The 13,817-nt window shown below is 48.6% G+C and overlaps 2 protein-coding genes across 2 annotated transcripts in view; both read right to left on the reverse strand.

Moving 5' to 3' along the window:
• LOC142027958 (immunoglobulin gamma-1 heavy chain-like) overlaps positions 1 to 13,817 on the reverse strand; it is a 108,775-nt gene that overhangs the window by 66,080 nt on the left and 28,878 nt on the right. The gene's annotated exons all lie outside the window — the stretch shown is intronic.
• LOC142027951 (uncharacterized) lies at positions 8,407 to 9,333 on the reverse strand. The gene is made up of 2 exons (XM_075022105.1): positions 9,243 to 9,333; positions 8,407 to 9,143 (listed from the first exon to the last, which is right to left on the reverse strand). Exons 1-2 carry the CDS (start codon positions 9,298 to 9,300, stop codon positions 8,407 to 8,409), a joined length of 795 nt encoding a protein of 264 aa, XP_074878206.1. The 5' UTR covers positions 9,301 to 9,333.

A 13,817-nucleotide genomic window follows, 5' to 3' on the forward strand; every position in this document is an offset into this window, starting at 1 on the left:
CTACAAGGGAAAAAACCCACCAGATTTCCTGCAAAACTGAGCATCAAGTGCTAAAGCATCCCTGGATTCACTGAAAGGTCCATAAGGAGCAAAAGCATCCTCACTTTTAGGAGAAAAAACCATCATAAAAGGAAAAATGTTCTCCTATTTGTTGAAAATATGTTGGCCACAGAGGGCAAAGCATTCCCTCATTTCAGGCAAGACAGGCAATAAGAAGCAAAACCATCCTCACACCGAGGGAAAAATGGCCAGAAACAGCAAGAAGCCCCCAGGTTGGCTCTCAAAGCAGCCATGTAGGGAAAACATCCCCAGATTTGGGGAAAAAATGGCTGTAAAGCGCAACGCTCCCCAGATTTGCTGCAAAAATCACCCAGGAAGGAAAAAGCATCCCTGCGGTTGGGCACAACTGGGGATAATGGGAAAAGCATCCTCATATTGGGGGTAAAAATGGCATGAAAGATAACAAGTCCCTCAATTGTTTGTGGAACTGGCTCTAAAACCAAAAGCATCCTCACATTTGGGGCAAAAATGGCTCTAAACCAGAAAAAAACCCAAAAAACAAAGCATGGAGTATCTGTGGTAAAACTGTTTGCAAAAGGTAAAATGTCCCCAGGATTGGGGCACAACTGGACATAAAAGGCAAACCATCCCCAAATCTGATGCAAAACCAGCCATAGGGGGAAAAACATCCCCATATTGGGACAAAGCTGCACAGAAATTGCAAAACATCCCCACAGATGGGGCAGAAGGCAGCATTAAGTACAAGAAAAAATCCCATATTTCCTGCAGATAAATGCAGAAAGGCAAAAGCACCTCCGGTTTGGGGCTAAAAAGGGCATAAAATGCAAAATATCCCTGGTTTTACTGCAAATAACAACAGAAAGGGACAAAGGTTCTGCATATTGGGGCAAAACAGTCGATAAGAGGCAAAACTTCTCCACGCTGGCTGCAGGCATGGACCTAAAGGCTTAGAGCATCTCACATTGGGGGAAAAAGTGGCGATAAAGGGGAAAACAGGCCCAGATTTAAGTAAAAATGAGAGCAGAGATCCCAGCAGTGTTTTTGTCACCACCTGCACCACCGTGATAATAAGCAACAGTACCACCACCAGCACCCACGGTGACACAGTGGGCTACAAAATCCTCCCACCCCAGCCCCCTCCTCTGCAGGGCCGCATGCCCGAGGGACCACAGGCTGAGCTCATCCTCAATGCACCCAAAAATGCACCTGAAAGGGAAATGCAGCCCCAGATTGGGTGCAAAAATAGTCATAAAGGGCAAAAGCATCACCATAGTTTGGGCAATACTGTGCCTAAGTGTCAAAGTCTGCCCAGATTTGGGTCAAAACTGGCCCAAAGAGCCAAAGTGTGCCCAGATTTGGGACAAAACCACCCCAAAGAGCCAAAGCGTCACCAGATTTGGGGCAAAATTGGCCCAACAATCCAAGGTGTGCCCACATGAAACTGGCCCAAACACCCAATGCGTGCCCCAATTTGGGTCGAAACTGGCCCAAGGAGCCAAAGCGTGTCCAGGTATGGATCAAAACTGTCCCAAAGAGCCAAAGCGTGCCCAGATTTGGGTTTAGCATGGCCCAAAAAGCCAAAGCATGCCCTGATTTGGGTCAAAACTGGCCCAACGGTCCAGGTCTGCTCAGATTCAGGTCAAAAGTGGGCCGAAGCATGCCCAGATGTGGACAGAATTTTCAAAAGAGGGCAAAACAATGGCAGATTTGCTAAAAAATAGACAATAAAGGGCAAACCATGCCCAGATTCAGGACAAAAATGGTTGTAAAAGGAAAACATCCCCAGATTTGGTGCAGAAATGGGCTAAAACGGAAAAGCGTCTCTGAATTTGCTGCAGACGCGGCCAGAAAGGGGAAGCGGGCACAACCGCAGGGCTGGTCCCAGGGGAAAGGCCAGCAGGGTTTTTCTCACCGCCTGTACCACCGTGATAAGCACATCAACCATAACTACAACTAGCAGTACCCACGGTGACACAGAGGGCTACAAAATCCTCCCACCCCAGCCCCCTCCTCTGCGGGGCTGCACGCCCGAGGACCGCAGGCTGAGCTCGTCCTAAATGCACCCAAAAATACCCCTACAAGGGAAAAAAAACCTCCAGATTTGCTGCAAAACTGGGCATTAAGAGCCAAAGCATCCTCATATCTCATTAAAAATGGCCATAAACCACAACATAGTCCCACGATCTGTTCCAAAAAGAGCTGCAAAGGGCAAATATGTCCCCCACCTTTGCGGCAAACATGCTCATGAAAAGAAGAGAAATGCTCAGATTCGGAGTAAAATTAGCGGTAAAGGGCAAAACATCCCCAGTTTTGGGGCAAAACTGTCTCTAAGTCAAAAAGCATCCCCAGCTTTGGGGCAAAACTACACATAAAGGGCAAAAAGTCCCCATGTTTGGGGCAAAAACTGCAAATAAAGGGCAAAATGTCCCCAGATTTGGGGCAGAAACTGCACATAAGGGGCAAAACCAGCTCCAGATTTGCTGCAGAAATGACCAGAAAGGGAAAGAGGGCACACCCGGGCAGGGGGCTAGCCCCCCAGATTTGGGGCCAAACTAGCCAGAAAGGGCAAAAGTATGCCCAATTTACGGGATGAATTCTTGTAAAGAAAAAAGCAGTCCCACATTTGTGGCAGAAAAAGAAGAAAGGGATAAATATCACCATGCATAGGGCAAAAATGGTCATAAAAGGGAAAGTGTACTGAGATTTGTGTCAAAACTGGACCAAACAGCCAAAGCATGGCCAGATCTGGGTCAAAACTGGCCCGAAGAGCCAAAGTGTGCCCAGATTTGAGTCAAAACATTCCCAAAGACACAAAGCGTGCCAAGATTTGGGTTAAAACTGGGCCAAAAAGCCAAAGCGTGCACTGATTTTTGTCACAACTAACCCAAAGAGCCAAAGCGTGCTCAGATTGGGGTCAAAACTGACCCAAAGAGCCAAAGCGTGACCAGATTTAGGTAGAGAATATCCCAAATAACCAACGCATACCCACATTTCTGTCAAAAATTGCCCTAATACTGTGGTGGTACACTCCCCCCAGCAGGAAACGTAACTTCTCCAGGCTTCAGGGTTGAGAATGGCCAAAAAGGGCCAAAGGGTGCCCCGATGTGGGTCAAAACAGGCCCTAAAAAACAAAGCATGAGCAGATTTGGATCAAAACTGGCCCAAAGAGCCAGACGCGTGCCAAGATTTGGGTCAAAACTGGCCCAAAGAGCAAAAGCGTGCCCAGATTTTGGCCAAAAATGCCCAAAGAGCCAACATGTGCCCAGATTTGGGTGAAAGTTGCCCTAAGGCCTAAAGCATACTCAGATTTGGGTTGAGAATGGCCAAAAAATGCCAAAGTGTGCCCTGATTTGGGCCATAACTTGTCCAAACACCCAAAGCATGCCAGGATTTGCGATGAAACTGGCCCAAAAAGCCAACGCGTGCACATATTTGGGCCAAAAATTGTCCAGAGACAAAAGCCTGCTCAGATTTGGGTCAAGAATGGCCAAAAAGGGTAAAAGTGTGGCCTGACAGGGGTTGAAACTGGCCCAAAGAGCCAAAGCATGCCAAGATTTGAGAGAAAACTGATACAAAGAGCCAAAGCATGCCAAGATTTGGGTCAAAAATTCCTCTAAGAGCCAAAGCATGCCAAGATTTGAGAGAAAACTGATACAAAGAGCCAAAGCATGCCAAGATTTGGGTCAAAAATTCCTCTAAGAGCCAAAGCGTGCCCAGATTTGGGTTAAAACTGACCCAAAGCACCAAAGCGTACACAGATTTAGGCCAAGAATTGCCCTAAGATCCAAAGCCTGCTCAGATTTGGGTCAAGAATGGCCAAAAAGAGCCAAGCTGTGCACAAATTTGGGTCAAAACTGGCCAAATGATCCAAGGCATGCCCAGATTTGGGTCAAGACTGGCTCAGAGAGCTGAAGCGTGGCTACACTTGGGTCAAAACTGGCCATAGGAGCCAAAGTGTGTCCGGATTTGGGTCAAAAGTGGCCCAAAGAGCCAAAGCATAACCAGATCTGGGTCAAAACTGACCCAAAGAGCACAGAAGTGGCGCTAAAAAACAAAGCGTGAACAGACTTGGGCCAAAAATTCCTCTAAGAGCCAAAGCATGACCTGACTTCAGTCAAAACTGGCCCAAAATGCCAAAGCGTGCCCCGATTTGGGCCAAAAATTTTCGTAAGAGACAAAGCCTGCTCAAATTTGGGTTGAGAATGGTCGAAAAGGGTGAAAGCATGCACAGATTTGGGTCAAAACTGGCCCAAACAGCCAAAGCGTGCCTTGAATGGTGTCAAAACTGGCCCAAAGAGCCAGAGTGTGCCTAGATTTGGGCCAAATCTGGCCCGGAGAGCCACACTGTGCACAGATTTGGGCCAAAAATTGCCCTAAGAGCCAAAGCCGGATCAGATTTGGGTTGAGAATGGCCAAGAAGGGCCAAGGTGTGTCCAGATTTGGGTCAAAACTGGCCCAAAGAGCCAAAGCGTGCCCTGACTTGGATGAAAACTGGGCCAAAGAGCCAAAGCATGCCCAGATTTGGGTCAAAACACACCCAAAGACTCAAAGCATGCCAAGATTTGGGCCAAATCTGGCCCAAAGAGCCAAAGTGTGCACAGATTTGGGGCAAAAATTGCCCTAGGATCCAAAGTCTGCTCAGATTTGGGTTGAGAATGGCCAAAAAGGGCCAAAGCGTGCCCAGGTTTGGGTCAAAACTGGCCCAACGATCGAAGACATGCCCACACTTTAGACAAAAATGGACCAAAGACCCAAAGCATGCACAGATTTGGGTCAAAATTGGCCTAAAGAGCCAAAGCGCGCACAGATTTGGGGCAAAAATTGCCCTAAAAAAAAAAGCCTGCTCAGATATGGGTCGAGAATGACCAAAAAGGGCCAAAAACATGCTCAGATTTGGTGTAAAACTGGACGAATAGCCAAAGCGTGCCCAGATTTGGGCCAAAAAGTGCCCTAAGACCTAAAGCATACTCAGATTTGGGTTGAGAATGGCGAAAAAGCGCCAAAGCGAGTCCCGATGTGGGTCAAAACTCGCCCTAAAAGGCAAAGTGTGCGCAGATTTTGGTCAAAACTAGCTCAAAGAGGCAAAGCGTGCCCAGATTTGGGCCAAGAATTGCCCTAAGAGCCAAAGCGTACCCTGACTTTGGTCAAAACCGACCCAAAGAGCCAAAGTGTGCACAGATTTGGGCCAAAAATTGCCCTAAGAGCCAAAGCCTGCTCAGATTTGGGTGAAGAATGGCCAAAAAGGGCCAAAGCATGCAATGATTGGGGTCAAAACTGGCCCAAAGAGCCAAACCACGCCCAGATTTGGGTCAAAACTACCCCTAAAAGGCAAAGCCTGAACAGATTTGGGCCAAAAATTCCTCTAAGAGCCAAAGCATGACCTGACTTCCATCAAAACTGGCCCGAAGTGCCAAAGCGTGCCTACAGTTGGGGCAAAAATTTCCCTAAGAAACAAAGCCTGCTCAGATTTGGGTTGAGAATGGCCAAAAAGCGCCAAAGTGTGCCCAGATTGGAGTCAAAACTGGACAAAGAGCCGAAACATGCCCAGATTTGCGCCAAAAAATTGCCCTAAGTCCTAGAGCATATTCAGATTTGGGTGGAGAATGGACAAAAAAGGCCAAAGTGTGCCCAGCTTTGGGTCACACCTGACCCAACGATCCAGGGCATGCCCACGCTTTGGTCAAAACTGTCCCAAAGAGCCAAAGCGTGCCAAGATTTGGGTCAAAACTGGCCTGAAGAGCCAAAGCGTGCACAGATTTGGGGCAAAAATGGCCTAAAGGGCCAAAGTGTGCCAAGATTTGGGTCAAAACTAGACAAAGAGCCAAAATGCGCACAGATTTGGGGCAAAAATTGCCCTAAGAAACAAAGCCTGCTCAAATTTGGGTTGAGAATGGCCAAAAAGGGCAAAAGTGTGCTCAGATTTGGGTAAAAACTGGACAAATAGCCAAAGCATGCACAGATTTGGGTCAAAACTGGCCCAAAGAGCCTAAATGTGGCCAGGTTTGGGTCAAAACTGGACAAAGAGCCAAAGTGCGCCCAGATTTGGGCCAAAAAGTGCCCTAAGACCTAAAGCATACTCAGATTTGGGTCAAGAATGGCCAAAAAGGGCCAAAGCGTGTCCTGACGTGGGTCAAAACTCGCCCTAAAAGGCAAAGCGTGCACAGATTTTCATCAAAACTGGCCCAAAGAGCCAAAGCGCGCACGGATTTGGGTCAAAAATTGCCCTAAGAGCCAAAGCCTGCTCAGATTTGGGTGAAGAATGGCCAAAAAGGGCCAAAGCGCGCCCAGATTTGGGTCAAAACTGGCCCGAAGAGCCAAAGCGTGCCCAGATTTGGGCCAAAAACTAACCAAATCGTCACGGGAGAGGGTTTTTGAGGTGTTTTGGGGACAGAGCGCAGAGCGGTGCGGGTGCGGGCATTTGTGGTGATGGCCCAAGGGCGCTTGGGGTCACTGGAGGCATCTGGGTGCCATGCGAAGGTGCTTGGGTGCTACGCAAGGACACTTGGGTGCCATTCAGAGGGCACTCGGGCTCACGGCAAAGGGTGCTGTGCAAGGGGTTGGGCTCCGCGCAAGGGCGCTTGGGTGCTCTGCAAAGGATCTGGGCTCCACGCAAGGGTGCTTGGGTGCCATGCAATGGGTCCAGGTTCCATGGAAAGGGTCTCACCCTCCGTGGAAGGGTGCTTGGGTGCTCTGCAAAGGTACTGGGGTGCCATGCAGTGGGTCCGGGCTCCGTGCAAAGGGTCTCACCCTCCATGGAAGGGGGCTTGGGTGCTCTGCAAAGGGTGCAGGCTGCATGCAAAGGGTCTCATACTCCATGAAAGGGTGCTGGGGTGCCATGCAGTGGGTCCAGACTCCAGGCAAAGGGCGCTTGGGTGCTCTGCAAAAGCACTTGGGTGCCCTGCAATGGGACCAGGTTCAGTGGAAAGGGTCTCATCCTCCACACAAGGGTGCTTGGGTGCCCTGCAAAGGCGCTTGGGTGCCATGCAATGGGTCCACGGTTCAGGCAAAGGGTCTCATCCTCCTTGGAAGGGTGCTTGGGTGCTCTGCAAAGGATCTGAGCTCCGTGCAAAGGTGCTTGGGTGCCCTGCAATGGGACCAGGCTCCGTGCAAAGGGTCTCACCCTCCGTGGAAGGGTGCTCGGGTGCCCTGCAATGGGTCCAGGTTCTGTGGAAGAGGTCTCACCCTCCGTGGAAGGGTGCTCGGGTGCTCTGCAAAGGTACTTGGGTGCCACGCAATGGGTCCAGGGTCCATGGAAAGGGTCTCATCCTCCACACAAGGGTGCTTGGGTGCCCTGCAAAGGTACTTGGGTGCCATGCAATGGGTCCAGGCTCTGTGCAAAGGGTCTCATCCTCCTTGGAAGGGTGCTTGGGTGCTCTGCAAAGGATCTGAGCTCCGTGCAAAGGTGCTTGGGTGCCCTGCAATGGGACCAGGCTCCGTGCAAAGGGTCTCACCCTCCGTGGAAGGGTGCTCGGGTGCCCTGCAATGGGTCCAGGTTCCGTGGAAGAGGTCTCACCCTCCGTGGAAGGGTGCTTGGGTGCTCTGCGAAGCTACTGGGGTGCCACGCAATGGGTCCAGGGTCCATGGAAAGGGTCTCATCCTCCACGCAAGGGTGCTTGGGTGCTCTGCAAAAGCACTTGGGTGCCATGCAAAAGGTTGGGTGCCATGCAATAACTCTTGGGCATCGTGCAACGGTGCTTGTGCACTGTGCAAAGCGTCTCACCCTCCGTGGAAGGGTGCTTGGGTGCTCTGCAAAGGATCTGGGCTCCACGCAAGGGTGCTTGGGTGCCATGCAATGGGTCCAGGTTCCATGGAAAGGGTCTCATCCTCCACGCAAGGGTGCTCGGGTGCTCTGCAAAGGTACTTGGGTGCCATGCAATGGGTCCGGGCTCCATGGAAGAGGTCTCACCCTCCACGGAAGGGTGCTTGGGTGCCCTTCAAAGGGTGCAGGCTCCGTGCGAAGGGTCTCATCCTCCACGGAAGGGTGCTTGGGTGCTCTGCGAAGCTACTGGGGTGCCACGCAATGGGTCCAGGGTCCATGGAAAGGGTCTCATCCTCCACGCAAGGGTGCTTGGGTGCCCTGCAATGGGTCCAGGTTCCATGGAAGAGGTCTCACCCTCCGTGGAAGGGTGCTCGGGTGCTCTGTGAAGGTACTGGGGTGCCACGCAATGGGTCCAGGGTCCATGGAAAGGGTCTCCTCCTCCACGCAAGGGTGCTTGGGTGCTCTGCAAAGGATCTGAGCTCCGTGCAAGTGTGCTTGGGTGCCCTTCAAAGGGTGCAGGCTCCGTGCGAAGGGTCTCATCCTCCACGCAAGGGTGCTTGGGTGCTCTGCAAAGCTACGGGGGTGCCACGCAATGGGTCCAGGGTCCATGGAAAGGGTCTCATCCTTCACGCAAGGGTGCTTGGGTGCTCTGCAATGGGTCCAGGTTCCGTGGAAGAGGTCTCGCCCTCTGTGGAAGGGTGCTTGGGTGCTCTGCAAAAGCACTTGGGTGCCACGCAATGGGTCCAGGCTCCAGGAAAAGGGTCTCCTCCTCCACGCAAGGGTGCTCGGGCGCCCTTCAAAGGGTGCCGCCCCCGCGCCAAGCGCCTCCCCCTCCGCGCAATTTCTCTCGGGCGCTTCGCGAGGCCCTCGAGCGCCGGGCCAAAACCCCGCCGCAACCGCTCGAGCGCGGCCAAGCGGGGCCGACAGTTGTCAAGCCTCGTCGCCCTCCGCTTCCTCCCCGGGGTCAACCGGTGGCTTCTATGATTTTTTTTTTTTTTTTTTTCTTTCCTCCGTTTTTTTGGCCGGCGGCGCGCCGGCCCGGCGTCACCGTGAGCAGCTTTCGCGCAGTAGTAGGTGGCCGTGTCGTCGGCCCTGAGGCTGTTCATCTGCAACGCGAGCGTGTTCTGGGAGTTGTCCCTGGAGACGGTGAAACGCCCCTTGACCGCCGGCGCGTAACCGGTGGTATCGCCGCCGCTCCGATGACCCGCGACCCACTGGAAACCTTTGCCGGGGGCGTGACGTACCCAAACCATGTCGCTTTTGCCGAAAACGAAGCCGGCGGCCTTGCAGAGGAGGCGCAGGGACCCCCCGGGTGTTTGGAGACCCCCTCCGGATTCGACCAGTTGCACGGCCGCCCGCAGCCCTGCGGAAAAAGGAAGAAAAAGACGGGATTAAATCGGGTCCAGTCAAAAATCGGCGCTCGAGGCGTTGGGTCGCGTTGGGTCGCGTTGGGTTGACCTACCTGGGAGGGCGGCGAGGAAGAGGAGGAGGAGGAAGGTGGGGGCCGTGTGGCTGCCCATGGTGGAGAGGAAGAGGATGGGGGAAGCCGGGGGGATGTGCCACCATGGCGAGCCGGCGGGGTTTTAAAGGCGCCGGGCGTCGGGAATTTGCATAAAGAGGGGCGGGGGGGGGTCGTTATCGTCACCCCTCGTCACCCACCGTCACCCATTGCAAATCTACGGCGGGTGCTCGTTAGCGGGGGGGGGAGGGGGGGGGAGGGGAAGATCGAATTTTTTTTAATTCCTCCGCCGGCGAGTTGGGTAACGGCGGGTCGTCGTTGGGGGCGAGGGATTAATTAATCGCGAGGTCGGCAGCGAGCCCTTCTCTCTGATTGCGAGGGAATTCTTTAATTACGAGCTTGGCTGCGCAGTTATAATTGGTTGGTATAACAAATTATTTAATTGCCGTCTTTGCCATGCACCCCGATAATGGTTTTATACCAAATTATTTAATTACAAGCTCTTCCGAGCACCTTTCTATCGTTTTTATACCAAATTATTTAATTACTAGCCCTGCCATGCACCTTTATATCAATTTTATAACAAATTATTTAAATACAAGCTTGGCCGTGCGCCCTTATATCATTTTTTTAACGACTCAATTAATTACAAGCTCGGCCATGCACCTTTATATCACTTTTATAACAAATTATTTAATTACAAGCTCCACTGTGCACCTTTATATCAGTTTTATACCAAATTAATTAATTACAAGCTCCACGGTGCACCTTTATATCATTTTTATAACGAATCATTTAATTACAAGCTCGGCCATGGACCTTTATATCGCTTTTATACCAAATTAATCAATTACAAGCTCTGCTGTGCACCTTTATGTCATTTTTACACCAAATTATTTAATTACAAGCTCTGCCATGCATCCTTATATCATTTTTATAATTAATTAATTACAAGCTCCACTGTGCGCCCTTATATCTTTTTTTTATAACGAATTATTTAATTGCCAGCTCTGACAAGGGCTCTTAGTGCACCTCTGCAGTGAATTGTTTAATTGCAATCTTTGTAGTGCACCCTGATCACTTAATTACACGGAATTAATTAATTGCAGTTGCTGCAGTGCCTCGATCAATTATTTACACTAATTAACTTAACTGCAATGTCTGCAGTGCCCTGATCACTTAATTACACTGATTAATTCAATGGCAATCACTACAGTGCCCTGATCACTTGATTACACAGAATTAATTAATTGCAATCACTACAGTGCCCTTATAGTTTATTTACACAGAATTAATTATTGCAATGTCTGCAGTGCCCTGATCAATTATTTACACTAATTAATTAATTAATGGCAATGTCTGCAGTGTCCAGATCACTTAATCAAACTGAATTAATTAATTGCAATGTCTGCAGTGCACTTATCATTTATTTACACTGATTAATTTAATTGGAATCACTACAGTGCCCTGATCACTTAATTACACTGAATTAATTAATTGCAAGCTCTGCAGTGCCCTGATCACTTAATTACACCGATGAATTAATTAATTGCAACCACTACAGTGCACTGATCACATAATTATGCAAATTAAATTAATTGCAATCCCAGCAATCCCTTGATCGCTTAATTACACGAATTAATTTAGTTACAAGCTCTGCAGTGCCCTGTTCACTTAATTACACTGATTAATTTAATTGCAACCACTACAGAACCCTGATCACTTTATTACACTGGTTAATTTAATGCAATGTCTGCCGTGACCTTATCATTTATTTACACTGATTAATTTAATTGGTATCACTACAGTGCCCTGATGACTTAATTACATGGAATTAATTTAATTGGAATCACTACAATGCCCTGATCACTTAATCACACTGATTAATTTAATTGCAGTCACTACAGTGCCCTGATCACTTAATTACACTGAATTAATTAATTGCAATCACTATAGTACCCTTATCACTTAATTACACTAATTAATTTAATTACAAGCTCTGCAGTGCTCTGATCACTTAATTATATGAATTAGTTAATTGCAATCGCTGCAGTGCCCCAATCAATTATTTACAGTGAATTAAGTAAGGGCAATTCGTGTAGTGCCCTGATCTCTTAATTACACTGAATTAATTAATTGCAAGCTCTGCAGTGCCCTGATCACTTAATTACACGAATTGTTTGCAATCGCTGCAGTGCCCTGATCTCTTAATTAGACTGAATTAATTAATTGCAAGCTCTGCAGTGCCCTGATCATTTATCTTCACTAATTAATTAACTGCAAACACAGAAGTGCCCAGATCACTTAACTACACTAATTAATTAATTGCAAACACAGAAGCGCCTAGATCACTTAACTGCACTGATTAATTAATTGCAAACACGGAAGTGCCCAGATCACTTATCTACACTAATTAATTAATTGCAAACACGGAAGTGCCCAGATCACTTATCTACATTAATTAATTAATTGCAAACACAGAAGTGCCCAGATCACTTAATTACACTAATTATTTAATCGCGATCACCGCAGTGCCCTGATTAAGATTACACTGAATTAATTAATTGCCAGCCCTTCCCCTGCACTAATTATCCTGGAATTATTTAATTACCCTCTTTGTGGGTAATTATTGTTGATTTGGGTTTGGTTCTTTACTGGTAGTGACCTCATTACTGACATCATAGGAACCATTTTGGGGCAGAAACGCAGATTTTGGGGGGCTGGATTTTGGGAAAAGTCTGCGATTTTGGGAAAAGTCTGGGATTTTGGGATACAGGGCTGGGATTCTGATCCCCAGGGAAAGGATTTGGGGAAAAATAATAGGAATTAGGGAAGATGGTGGGATTTTGGGATACAGGGTAGGGATGCAGATCCTCAAGGAAAGGATTTTGGGAAAATAATGGGAATTAGGGAAAAGGCTGGGATTTGGGGGAAACTATGGAGGTTTGGGATATAGGGTACGGATGCAGATTCTCAGGGAAAGGTTTTGGGGAAAATAATGGGATTTGGGGAGGAGGCTGGGATTTGGGGATACAGGGTAGGAATGCTGATCCTCAGGGAAAGGATTTTTGGAAAATAATGGGAATTAGGGAAGAGGCTGGGATTTGGGGAAAACTGTGGAGGTTTGGGATACAGGGTAGGAGTGCTGATCCTCAGGGAAAGGATTTGGAGAAAATAATGGGAATTAGGGAAGAAGCTGGCATTTTGGGATACAGGGTAGGAATGCTGATCCTCAGGGAAAGGATTTTGGGAAAAAGCTGGGAATTTGGGAAAAAGCTGGGATTTTGGGATATGGGGGGATGCTCATGCTCAGGGCAAGGATTTTGGGAAAATAATGGGAATTAGGGAAGAGGATGGGATTTTGGGATACAGGGTAGGAATACTGCTACTCAGGGAAAGGATTTGGGGAAAATAATGGGAATTTGGGAAGAGGCTGGCATTTGGGGAAAACTATGGAGGTTTGGGATACAGGGTAGGGATGCAGATCCTCAGGGCAAGGATTTGGGGAAAATAATGGGAATTTGGGAAAAAGCTGGGATTTTGGGATACAGGGTGGGGATGCTCATGCTCAGGGCAAGGATTTTGGGAAAATAATGGGAATTTGGGAAAAAGCTGGGATTTTGGGATACAGGGTAGGAATACTGCTATTCAGGGCAAGGATTTTGGGAAAAAGCTGGGAATTTGGGAAAAAGCTGGGATTTTGGGATACAGGGTAGGAATACTGCTATTCAGGGCAAGGATTTGTGGAAAATAATGGGATTTTGGGAACAGGCTGGGATTTGGGGATGCAGGGTAGGAATGCTGATACTCAGGGAAAGGATTTTGGGAAAATCATTGGAATTAGGGAGGAGGCTGGGATTTTGGGATACAGGGTAGGAATACTGATGCTTAGGAAAAGGATCTTAGGAAAATAAAGGGGTTTGGGGAAGAAGCTGGGATTTTGGGAAAATGCTGGGATTTGGGGATACAGGGTAGAAATGCTGATCCTCAGGGCAAGGATTTGGGGAAAATAATGGGATTTTGGGAAGATGCTGGAATTTTGGGATGCAGAGCTGGGATGCTGATGCTTCGGGAAAGGATTTTGGGAAAATAATGGGAATTTGGGAAGATGGTGGGATTTGGGGATGCAGGGCTGGGATCCTGATTTCCAGAGCAAGAATTCTGGGAAAATAATGGGAATTTGGGAAGGTGGTGGGATTTTGGGATACAGGGCATGGATGCTCATCCTCAGGGAAAGGAATTTGGGAAGATGGTGGGAATTTGGGAAGATGGTGGGAATTTGGGAAGATGGTGGGAATCTGGGAAGATGGTGGGTTTTTTTGGATGCAGGGCATGGATGCTAATCCTCGGGGAAAGGATCTTTGGAAAAATAATGGGAATTTGCAAAGATGCTGGGATTTGGGGATACAGGGTATGGATGCAGATCCTCAGGGAAAGGTTTTTGGGAAAATAATGGGATTTGGGGGAGGAGACTGGGGTTTGGGGATGCAGGGCAGAGATGGTCTTGCTTGGGACAAGCTTTTGGGGAAAATGGTGGGACTGGGGGAAAATAATGGGAATTTGGGATGCAGAGCAGGG

The sequence above is a fragment of the Buteo buteo genome, unplaced genomic scaffold (assembly GCF_964188355.1).
Source record: "Buteo buteo unplaced genomic scaffold, bButBut1.hap1.1 HAP1_SCAFFOLD_98, whole genome shotgun sequence".
Lineage (NCBI taxonomy): Eukaryota > Metazoa > Chordata > Aves > Accipitriformes > Accipitridae > Buteo > Buteo buteo.

Coding starts and splice junctions, on each gene's coding strand:
- LOC142027951 (XM_075022105.1), bottom strand. CDS start 9,300: ATGGGCAGCCACACGGCCCCCACCTTCCTCCTCCTCCTCTTCCTCGCC. Junction 9,144..9,242: donor CTTCCTCGCCGCCCTCCCAG/GTAGGTCAACCC, acceptor CTTTTTCCGCAG/GGCTGCGGGCGGCCGTGCAA.